The sequence below is a fragment of the Ischnura elegans genome, chromosome 2 (assembly GCF_921293095.1).
Source record: "Ischnura elegans chromosome 2, ioIscEleg1.1, whole genome shotgun sequence".
Taxonomy (NCBI): domain Eukaryota; kingdom Metazoa; phylum Arthropoda; class Insecta; order Odonata; family Coenagrionidae; genus Ischnura; species Ischnura elegans.
The window spans coordinates 56426413-56438493 of record NC_060247.1 but is presented as its reverse complement, the minus strand read 5'-3'; the positions used below and the strand labels follow the sequence as shown (position 1 = coordinate 56438493).

The following is a 12081-nucleotide window of genomic DNA, read 5'->3' as shown; positions in this document are numbered from 1 at the left end:
GACTTATTACCTGGCGTATTTAAGAAAGGTAAAAAAAACAATTTTTTGAACATTTAAATGCAACATTAACAGGAAAGGGCATTTTATGAATTTTTAAACTAATTTTTCTCTTACGCTAAGTCTTAGCGTTATAATAAGCCATTAGTCGTAGCTGTACAACAATTTCGTGGTAAATAGGAGGAGTTATATGAGTCAAGGCTCATGTTTTTCGAAAAAATGCAAAGAATTGACATGTGCATTAAAAGCTAGTTTCACAAAACGGTATCGGAGTATTTAGTTTGAGGTAAATATAGACACATACAGAAATTTTCACCGAAAGCCGTAGACAGTAATGGGCAAACATCTGTTCGTTTCAGGTGGAACTACCCAACTATTCATCTCGGAATTCGTTTAATTCGTGTTTTGTGTCTAAGTTTGGGTATCAATAATATCGAAAGCAGAGATGATCATCTGATGAAATTTTAGTGAGTTTGTCTTACCTTTGCCTCGATGTTTTAGCATTTTATTGATTGAAATTCACAACCAGTACCAGTAAAGCGTTCAATATATTGCAAACGAAAAATTGGAACATTTCTGATTAATTTAATTTTCATGAAAATTGATATAAAACTAAATATTGGAGCCAATTGGAAAGGGTGAGCATATGTTAGACCAGATATGTCTCATGTTATTCCCCGAGATTGTGCATTAAAAATATTGTTAGCACAATTTTGTTTTCTTTTTCTTCACGTGTATTTTTAGCGCCTGCCTATCTTTCTAATCTACATATTATGATATTTAAGGATTTAGACAGTAAATCTGGTTATATGTTGACGAATAAATACTGCTCCCATATGTTGAGCATTGAGCTTTTTCTCAACAAACTCTAGATACGCATATTTGCTATTGCTCTTTAACGGCCATGTATGCAATAATGTAATTAATATTTTATGTAACTATATATGTAATGTAATAAGTGTAATGCAATTATATTATACCACGGTATTTTATGGTTTCTTAAAGCATAGCAACAGAGTTATATTTATGTATAATAAGTTAGAACTTGGGGAACATGATTCGGAACACGTAATTATATTATGTTTAATTAGACATTCAGGTGGAGATCTTTAATCTACGATAGGTTTTTATTGTCTTGAAACAAAAAGCGTTCTAATTTTAATTATGGTCCTCGATAAATATGTTTGTGCAAAAATTGACCTGGGGGTTGAAAGAGTAGCATACCCCAAGGAATATGCGATGTGTTTGAATAATTTATTTTGATGAAATTGATGGGGCACTCAACATCAGGTAGTCACAGAAAAGGATTTGAAATCCCATGTATTAAAACCTGTGTAATATTAATATGATTGGCAGTTAACTTATTTACCTTTCAGAGCTTGTTTTTCATGCCCAAGGTACCATCAAAATATGCCTAATATCTTCGTTTTCTCTCTTTGACCATATAAAAGTCACATTCACTCACGTCTGTGCGAGAGGCATTTTTTTGCCCTTTCTTTCAGCCCCCTGGGTCTTCTATGTCGTGTTATTTCCTGGGCCTTCTAAGTCTTCAATGTTATATTTTCCTTTTCTGCGACTACCTGTTATTGAGAGTCCCATCATTCTCATCGTAAAAATATTTCACATATCGCATAATTCCCTGGGATATGCTTTTTCAACCTCTAGGTCAATTTTTGCACAAAAATGTTTATCATCGGCAGTCATTGAATTTTAAACTGTTATTATTTCAGGAGTAAAAAAAATTCATAACAGATCAAATAATTTCTCAATTGGAGTGTCTAGTTTAGTATAATTATGTTTTTAGTATCATGTTACGTAACTCATAAGTGTAACCTGGAAACCGAAAGACCTTTTCCACTCGTTATTCTCCAAGAAACAAGCAAATATATACCGGTTTTATATAATTACAGTGTGCCATCAATACATGTTTGATACGAAAGGATTCGATCAAGGTTAAAGAGCGATAGCAAATATGCGTATCTAGATTTTGCTGAGAAAATTCTAAAAACAATTTTCCAAACATTTTTATATAACAATAGCAGAAAGTGGCATTTAATATTTTTTTACATATAGTCTATTACGTGACTCTTAACTCCTCTTACGTACTCTTACTACGCGTTACTATAAACCCCCATTATTTCAGGAGTATAAAAATCCAACGCAAATCAAATAATTTTTCAATTTGGCCAATCATGATAGTATAATTATGTTTTCTGTATCATGCTACTTAACTTATAAATGTAACCTGAAAACCGAAAGAATTTTCCACTCTTTATTATTCAAAAAAGCAGCAAATATATACCATTTTGACATAATTACGTTGAGCTATCAACACACGAATTTTGATTCGAAAGGCTTGGCTGGCCGTCAAAGAGCGATAGCAAATATTCCTATCTAAGATATAGCCTGAAAACCGAAAGAACTTCTCACATGCTATTCTCGTAGAAATCAGAAAATATATTAAGGTTTAACGTAATTACATTGTGCTATCCATTAAAGTTTGATAGGAAAGGATTCGATGGGCGTTAAAGAGCTTGATAGCAAATATGCGTATCTAGATTTTTCCGAGGGAAAGGTGGCTGATCAAATTTATGCATATTTATCTTTCGTAAGATAACCTTTCGAAGTGTGGTGGAAAATGTCCCCTGCTTGATTGATATGCTTACCTTAACCTTCAGTCCCTCTCACTTTCGCCCACACCTCCCAGGATAACTTCCGTCCTCGTAGTCTGGCACCCGGGCCTAAATGCCCTCGAGGGGTCACTGAACCTTTCCACTCTTCTCTCCCCCGCGTCTATGTACATTCGCTCGACTCTCATACAGCCAGCCAAATTTACAGCTATTAAACATTTCCGAGAGAAAGGTGGCTGATCAAATTTATGCATATTTATCTTTCGTAAGATAACCTTTCGAAGTGTGGTGGAAAATGTCCCCTGTAGAATTAGCAGTAAAAAAATAGAAGAGCTTTGGATAGCTTCAGTGGTTAACACCAGCACAATTGAAATACAATGGTAGTCACCAAAAAATATTAATTTTTTAATGAAATATAAATATCTCGTTAAATATGACTAGAGATGCGTGAAAATCGCAACTGCGATAAATGCGATGTAGATGTGATGTGCGCAAATAAATGCGACATGGATGCGAAGACTGGACTTTTATGATATTTTTACGCAAATTTGGCTTTTTGACTGCAAAATTCGTACATTTTGTGCCGAGCGCAATTTAAATGCTCCGCGGACACTCACCGCTTAAGGCATGCAAGCGACTGGCCAGCTGCTAGTTGGCTTGGACTTCACGTGGCCGCGAACTACAAGTGGGCGCGGGCAATCTACACCTCCGCCACTATATGTCTTATTCCTTAATTTATTATTGTTCTACAAAATAATTATTTAAAATATTCTGTATTTTATCATATAAATGTTTCACTACATTTTATCGTCATACACCTCATCACGAAAATAAAAAAAAGACGCTACAAAATGCGATAAACTGTTATTGAAAGCGCGATAAAATAAAAATGAAAGTGCGATTTCACGCATCTCTAAATATGGCACGGGGTAAAAAACATATCGCGTGAAGTAAGTGTAAAAAGAGAAAAAAGGAGTGCATTCTCAGAGCAAAAACCTTAACTGCAAGTAGTTTTTTTTAGTATTTAACTCAAAAATAACATTTTATTAGTGAGTCTCGTTTACTTCATAAAAATTTATGGCGTTTAAAAGTTAGGATTGACAAATTTTTCCTGAGTTTTTACTGAAATATGTTGACCAACTGTCTTTTATGATAGCAAAATTAAAGAATTGGTTTTCAAAAGATCCCTTTTATAATGGACACACTGGTTTTTTAAAATTATTTTGATATCTTTTAAATTAGCTTCCAAATTAAAATTTTTGCGAAACACGTTTTTCGGCAAAATTTGCCCAGCCACCCTTTTAAAAATGGCTGCCAAAAAAAGTATGGGCTCTAAATTTTTTTCAAATGATGTTTTGTAGTTGTCTACTTGTAGGGAACCATTGATAAAAAAATGAGGATAATTAAAAATGTCGAGCAACATTGCCTGGGTGATTTGAAATGGATTTACCATTTAGCTACTTCACTGTACATTATACTTTTAAACATGTAATGTGGTTACACATGATGCCGTTGAGTTTTGGTATGGCTTCTATCCCTTAAGTGCATCGCTGTTGGCAAATACACGGAATGGGATTCTTCATCATACTATTTACAGTTTACTTTAGTATATTTGTAAATACGAGAGATGGATGATAAAATACAAAAACAATGTTTTCATCTGCCAAACCAATGCTGTTAGGTCACTTAGACTTAAGGGTTATCGGAGACTAGGGGGAAATTCTAAGGCTCGTATGGATGTTGGAAGGAAAGGTCTTTCTACGACCGGGATCTGGGGATAATAAAAGGCTTTCAAAGTTTCAAAGGACTTGCAGGAGCAATGCGTAGTGTGGTTAAGATAAGGGCTAAAAGCCTCGCTTTAGCAGATGTATGTTTCTGAAGAGACCCCGGATTAGGAGCAGATTTTCCAGTTAGGAAGAGATATCAAGAACTCCTTAGTTCTAGGGAGGTAAGGCAACGAAGAGGTTTGCTTGAGTTCTCCTTTGTGATAATATGCGTACTTCCGTTGGTAAGATTTTGCTAAGATGAAATCCATTTCAACTCGTGACAAGAATATAAGTCTCCTCGTGCTGGAAAATATATTTCTTTCTGGTCCTCTACATTGACTTTTATACCTTATGGTCCGACTCCTACTGGATATAATTCCCCTATAAATATTTTCAAGGATAAACGCACCATCCATGAGATAGCTTGTTATTTCATGTTTTCACATGTTTTATGCGTACCTCCCTACCAACACCAATATCTTTCGCTGGTCTTTGTGTGAATGAAACTGCTCTTTTTGGGAACATTGGTTTATCCTCGCTATCACAAGATTTTTTTAGCCGCTTGAACCATACTGATTACGCGAAAAGTTTATTTTCTGTCTTTATGTGGATGCATGACGATAATTTCAAGGTTAAAACTGAATTTTTATCGTTTTATTCAGGGTTTTCAATGAAAGAATTATCAGTTTTAGCTTTATAAAATTTTGTTGCCGAACCTTCGTGCGTTGTAATTGCATACCGTCGTTATTCAAGGAGAGGGCTTGTAATCGTTGAAGGGTTTTTATCGTTACCGTAATGGCATGTGTCCCGTTTATCACGCCAGCTTACTTTCCCGTGCGGTTGGGTCCCTGTTCCCTACGTGGCCTTTGGGCTCCAAAAACGTTCCTTGCCGTAAAATTCAACTCCCTTTCTCTCGATTATATCGTACTGTGGTCTTTTCAACCCTTTCACCCTATTTCACATTCCTCTTGAGCCAAATCCCTTTCTTATCTTTTTTTGTGGCGAATTTCTTCTGGGAATATATTTGACCACTTCGTATCAAAGGTTTGTCTTCATACTTTTAGCTTAATGACTGCGTAGTTTGAAAGTTTAGCCTTGTTTTAATCTTTAGTTTAATCTCTAGCTGAGGGTTTTGAAGGTATGATTGGGGAAATGGTTTCTGGATAATTTGGGAGTAGTGGTTCAATCTTGTTTGCTGTGCCTATGGCTTTTGGCTTAAGTTGAAAAATTCATTCATGATGATTGTAGCTATCCTTTCACGAACGGAGTGAAAACCATTTTCACCTATTTTTTTGCTCTTTGCTCATTTGTAGACATAGTTTGTCAGAATAATATTCTAAAACTTAAATGTATAAGGCTAATAGAGTATTTCATTCTCTATATTACCAGTTATAAATTGTAATAGACAATTATGTAATTAAAAACTTCGGTTGCAATGGATAAATGATTTTTTTAGATAGTTTATAATCATTAACGCGTGAAAGTGCTGCGTTACAAAAGCAATTTTAAGAGCATCTTCGTAGCGTATATTTCTGTAATAACTCAGACACGCAGAAAATTTGAGAAGCTTTAACAGTTGTTGTTTTAGATCTCGACCACCTGAGATAAACGTTCTTCATACTGCACTTCGTCTGGGGATAATTTTTCCAGCAACGTGATAAGGTATTAAAATATCGATATTCGATGAACATGAAAAAAAGTTATTTTTTCTCCTCCACCCTCTTACAATATCAATAACCGATAACGTATATTATCTAGGGCTTGTTTTTCAATTAAACCTCTTTGAATTACATTTTTAGGTAATAAAATGGGATGATGAATGGAAAACAAGGAAAGATTTAAATGCTAAATTATCTCCATGGTAGCGAGTGGGAGATGGGTTATTGGCTTTATATCGATTAGTTTTCTGTGAGAGCAAAAAAAGTTTGTCGGAAGAATGGCTGCTTTGCACTTTCTCCTCCATCTTTTTTCATCCCCTTGCTACCACTACGGAGATATGCCTTCTTTTGTGAAATCCTATCTCTTTCTATGTTGATTCTCTTCCCTTCACTTGCCTTTGCCCTATCAATCCGCTTGGCCCGGCAACTTCCATCAACCCCCTTTCCCCTCTTAAAGAGCAGCTTCATCGCATATCGAGGGTCTCCTTATGGCACCCTTCCTCGTGGATCGGCTGCAAGAGGAACCGAAGAGTCCTTCGTGGATGGGGTGGGAGTTTGCTGTTGTCGAGACGCTGGGCTGAGGTGAGGAGGGCGTCGTATTATGGTCGGATCTGAAGGTAGAATCAGTGGATTTAGGGATGGTTGGGGTTGAAGGAAATGGGTGAGGAGGATAACAACCCGTTACTCGGTTGGCGTTTTTAGTTTTCTCGTGCATAAATGCAAATTGGGAGAAAGAGATTTGGTGTTCGTTTTTTATCCGTGCCCATATTTTTGCCAGAGAAAGCACTTTCTTCGCAGAATTCAAGAGCAAAATACTTGTATACCGGTATGGGACCACGCCTTCATTCCTCATCATTAAGTCCATTCCCTAAACACACCAGCATCATTAACTCGCCCATTAACACCAACATCATAGTACAAGAATCTGTAATTAGCATCAACTAAAGCCATCAAAATGATGCTATGCGCATGTTTGTAATTGAAAAATGTAGAGCCGTCCGCCCTTGCAGCTCGGAAATTTATATGTTTCCCGTCGAGGGCTCCCATGCAACGAGGGAAATTCCAAAACTTCTGGAAGTCTTGAGCAATAACTTCCCATTCTGCAGCAGTGTTTGGTGCCTGAAACAAAAAAAAACATTGAAACAAGTATCCTTCAGTGGACACCTCAAAACATCTGCCCAAAAATATATTCCCTCTACCTGAGAGAAGCAATCTTTCATTCAAAAATAGGTATTCACTCAGTACTTCGTCAAGGTTTTCTAAAGATTACTGCATGCGTTACTTTGGTACATTGAAGGTAAGGCATCAACTTCTCTAACTCACCTTCAAAAAATCGTCCTTTAGATCTTCATACAAAGCTGTGCACACTTCAGGGACGAACAAAGAAATGGTATTATGTGCAATCCTGGTGGAATACTGAAGGCTTTTGTAGGTTTCACCGGTCGCTAAAAATCGAAGCGTCACCGCGAGTTTGTGCTTTGCAGGTATGCACTGCCGACACACTGTATCCTTCTTCGATATTTTTACGTACACCCTCCCAAGTAAGTCATTAAAATTTAGCTCACTCATCCTCAAAAAATTCCGAAAGGATTCCGGATCTTCAGTCCGTAACTCGTTGCTCAGCAAGCTCATCACTCCGTTTTCTCTCCTACTAATCCATTTCCTCGACCACATCCTGCGCCGATTCCTACGCCTCTGAGCCTGAATGCCAACGCCTAAAACGGCCACAGCTAATCCAAGCCGCACAACATTTATGTGATTCTCATCCATAGTGCTTAAGTACTCGGAACCACTCGGACACTTTTTTTGCCGGCAAACCACATAAAATGTGCTCAAGCCGCATTAAGTTGCTATTTTGTTTTCCGTATTGCATGTGCAGCGCTTCAAACTCATCATTGAAGTCTTTGAACGTGTGAAAGTCCCTCCAATGACTCTTGATCAAGTATTCTTGATCTGCCGTCTTGAATTATCTTTGACGCAATTTGACGGTCAATTTTCCTTGTTCAACGTTTATTGATCAAGGAATATTGGGTGGTGTGAAACCGGCTTTATTCACCTCGCTAACAATCTAAAGATGGACTCGATCATCAGCGATTGCTCTGTGTGGGGTACTGAAGACCTACTTGGTGTTTAAAATACCTCATAATCAGTGGTGGATCCAGGAGGATAGGGACAAGGGGGGGGGGGTGTGTGAAAAGTTAAGGGTTAAAATTCCAGCAGTAGTGTTACAAAAAATTTCATTCTATCTAGTGTAAATTGGATACCAAATGGGGGGTATGACCCCCCATAGATCCGCTACTGTTCATAATATACGTGAATCGCCATGAAAAAAATGCCCCTGGACGGGGAATCGTACAACGGATGGCTGCCCAAGCCTTCACGCTATCCAGGTTCGTTTATTTCCAAGGCAATTGTCCCAAAGTTCCGTGGTTCGGTTCCCGGTCAAGGGGTCGGAACTTTTTTACATGGCATTCATCTATATTTCACTGCCGTCCACGCGGCAGGCTTCGAAGAATTACACATACCTCATAATTATCCGCACGTGGGATTCTGTTGTTCTGGTTTGAACGTTAAAACATAATTTTTAGGAGGCGGCTTCCACCTTAATTAGAATCTGCGTGCAGAAAATGTAAAATATTAATAAGTTTATGAAGTTGCACGACTAGAGAAGGTTAGATTATGTGCTTTTCACTACAAATAAAGGAATAATATCAATTTGGGGATATTTCGGGGTGTCACCTAGGAAAAAAAAGAGTAAGGGACACTAAACTTTCTCGAGGAGTAGACGTGACGCCATAAAATTTGTTCTAAAGCTTTTGAAAGTGACTGTAGGTCTAAGGGATTCGTCTGAGTTTGCTTGTAGATAACCAATATATTTAACGGTATTTCTAGTCCAAAGGGTTTGATATGCGGAGTGTGAAATTTTGAGGCTGATAATTACTGCAGGAGCTGTTCTCAGAAGTTCCGTGGAGGTGTGCATTAAGCTAGGCGGCTTTAAGTCAAGGAGTCTGATCGCTTTCAACCCGGCTTGGCAGACTTCATCGTTGACGCTGCTAAGTTTAAGACGGATTTTCAAAATTACATTGATATACGTCTTATCCTGTCGTACATCCTAAAACCTTCCCAGCCCCCGTAAAGTTTCGTCGTCAAATTTTCATGTACATGGAAATTTCTACTTATAGTTGCAGAAATATGAGTTTTAGGGCCAAGCCTTGCGATATATTGGGTTCTTTTTTCTTTATTAGGTTATAATTTTTATTCAATATCGCCCCTATGTGGTAAACGATGAAGTCTTACATCACAATAATTACACAGAGATATGCTACTCAGAGAGAGAGAATTTTTATATTTTTTGAGCATATTGTGGTAACTTTTTCGATATATATAGAAATGAAATATTGTTTCCACTTTTCTATTATCAATCAGTAAAATTTCGAAAATATGAAATAATAAAAATATTTTTTGGCTAAGTCATACTGTTGTTCAGTTTTGGCTGTAATATTTTTTTGCCTGTATTTATGAAAAACTTATTTTACTTCGCTATTTGGGACTGTAACAGCTACAAAAATTTAATTAGCTCGTTGAATTTGATGGCTTATTACTATAATTTAAAATAATTTGAAGCGTGAAAAGACAATTCTTACGCCTTATAGCGCATAAGTATAAATGTACAAAAAACCGAGAGAAGAAATAAACTATGAAAAAGTTAAAAGTTTTTCTCTGTGAATTTTCCTTAAAAGAAATTTTCTTGGGTGTCACATAAAACTTTTCATTGCAATGATCCCAGCATCTATTTTTTCCATCGAAATCTTCCGAAAACGGCTCAAATTTAAAAATTCATTGGTTACTATTGATCGGAATTATAAGAAGTATTCATCGTAATCTATAACTAATCAGTTTTTATCATTTTATTTCGTTAAAAATGTGATTTTGAGTATTCTTACTCACAGCATTTTTTTAATGTCCGTCAAAACGACGCGTGAAAATGCCTCCGTAAGACAAACCAAATTACGTAGTAAGATTCAACCTCTTAGGAATTTCCATCAGAGCTTCGCGTTGTCATCTCCGCTATTGCATTACGGGCCGGGTCCATCTTTTCGTCGTGGCTCTCTCCCGTGGCATCCTAGAGCCTCCGCTCTACGCAACCACCATTACGCCTTAATTGCCTCCCGTCATACTTCCCTTCCACGACCCACTCCATTTTTCTCCACTCCCTCACTGATTTTCGCCATTTGCAGACTAAGTAGTACACAAAGATGGGACAGAAGGAACGGAAAACTACGACTTCAAGGTCGACAGTACACAGGAATTGTATGTACGCCATATGTATTAAATTTATTGACTAACAGCAGGCCACCCAGCGATACTCGGGAAGGATAGTACCCAGAGAAGTGGGAGAGTTGGAATTCATGGTCTTGTTGCAGGATTTTTATGTTTTCTCTTGGAGCGTGTCAGGAGGTATGCCTATCCGGGCGGATGTCCAACCGTAGAAGTTGTATGACGTGACGTAATAAATTTTAATGAGAAAACGACGCAACGGACGCAGCCGAAAACAGTACAATGGGGTAGGATAGCATGAGACCCACCTATATACCAAATTTGGTCGCAGTACGTGCAGCCGTATGGAAACGCATAGCGGCGCGGCTGAGCTCGCTGAGCTTAAAGCCACTGAAGACGTCCACCGGGTTGCGTGTGGACGTTATAACGATATCAAAAATATCACTGGAGAATGTTGTGTGTGGCCGTTATCACAGCATCAAAAATATCAGAGGATAATGATGAGGATCAAATGGATCCACAGAGTAAGTAACGAGGAAATCCTAAGAAGGGTTGGAGAGAAGATAAGTCTCATGAAAACCTCATGAAAGCCTCATGATATGACAACGGGACAAACTCATAGGTCATATCTTGAGACATGATGCCCTGATGAAGACAATAATCGAGGGACTAGTAGATGGCAAGAACGAAGATGGATGACCGCGAATGAAATACATGGAACGATGTGAAAGAGAAGGATGTGGAAGAAGAAATACGTAGGTTTGTAAAGATTAGCTGATAGGAGAAATGAGTGGAGAACTGCGTCAAACCATTCTGGGGATTGTTAGCGAGTAATGATAATGAAGCTTTGTTTTTCAGAACTTACAAGCTAAGCTTGTTAGCTATGAAAATATCGGGTTCTAGTTCACAAAGATTTACAATTGGTGTGGCGTAGCGATGGGTTACCTGCAGCTCAGACAAACTCTGTTATTCTTATCATAGGTAGCCTAAATCAAAATGTAGGGATCTCAAAACCACCAGTAGGGAGGACAAATTCTCGTGTGAAACGTCTCTAGTTCTAATCCACTCTCTTCAAAAAATATGGTAGCGCAATGCTATGTTGCATGAATTTGGATGATACGTTTATATGTTTGCGACAAAGGGAATGCATTGAATCCAATATTTTTTGACGCAACGAATTGGTTCTCAAAATAAAGATCGAGTTAATTAACGCACTTCATAGCGAAGGAAAAGTCCCTGCAAGAGCAAAATCTGTAGATTAAGAAAATGGAAAAGCTGTAGTCTAGCAAAGGCGTATAGCAATCATTGTAGTGACAGATTGGGTTTTTTGCCTGTAGACTGTAAATAGTTCACAAAACTCCCACCGAATTAGGAACTGGATAGAATCGTAAAAAAATACGTCATTATTTTACACTGTGTTTTAAATTATATATCTCCGGAGAGTATTAAGGTGCATTCATTAGGTAATCAATATTATGTAATATTCGTTAAGCCTCTAAAGGTCAGTTTATTTAATGTGCATCAGATCGTAAACGCTAAAAATGCTTAAATATATGGAGCACATGCAAATTATTTCCCATATGCTCGCTGTTTGGCTTTCGCAATATAGTAAATTCTCCATTTTTTTGTCCTCGGATAGCCTTACAGCACGGTTCCACTTTTCCTTGCTGCCTTCTTATTCCGTGCAAAAGACCGGCATGTATGTTCCCCATCACTCTTCTCAAGTCCCGTTCGATATGCTTCCGCACTTAT

The 12081-nt window shown here is 37.6% G+C and overlaps 1 protein-coding gene across 1 annotated transcript; it reads right to left on the bottom strand.

Moving 5' to 3' along the window:
• Positions 1 to 6906: 6906 nt before the first annotated feature.
• On the bottom strand, positions 6907 to 7821 carry LOC124174234. The gene is made up of 2 exons (XM_046553327.1): positions 7375 to 7821; positions 6907 to 7170 (listed from the first exon to the last, which is right to left on the bottom strand). Exons 1-2 carry the CDS (start codon positions 7819 to 7821, stop codon positions 6907 to 6909), a joined length of 711 nt encoding a protein of 236 aa, XP_046409283.1.
• Between the last annotated feature and the right edge of the window lie 4260 nt (positions 7822 to 12081).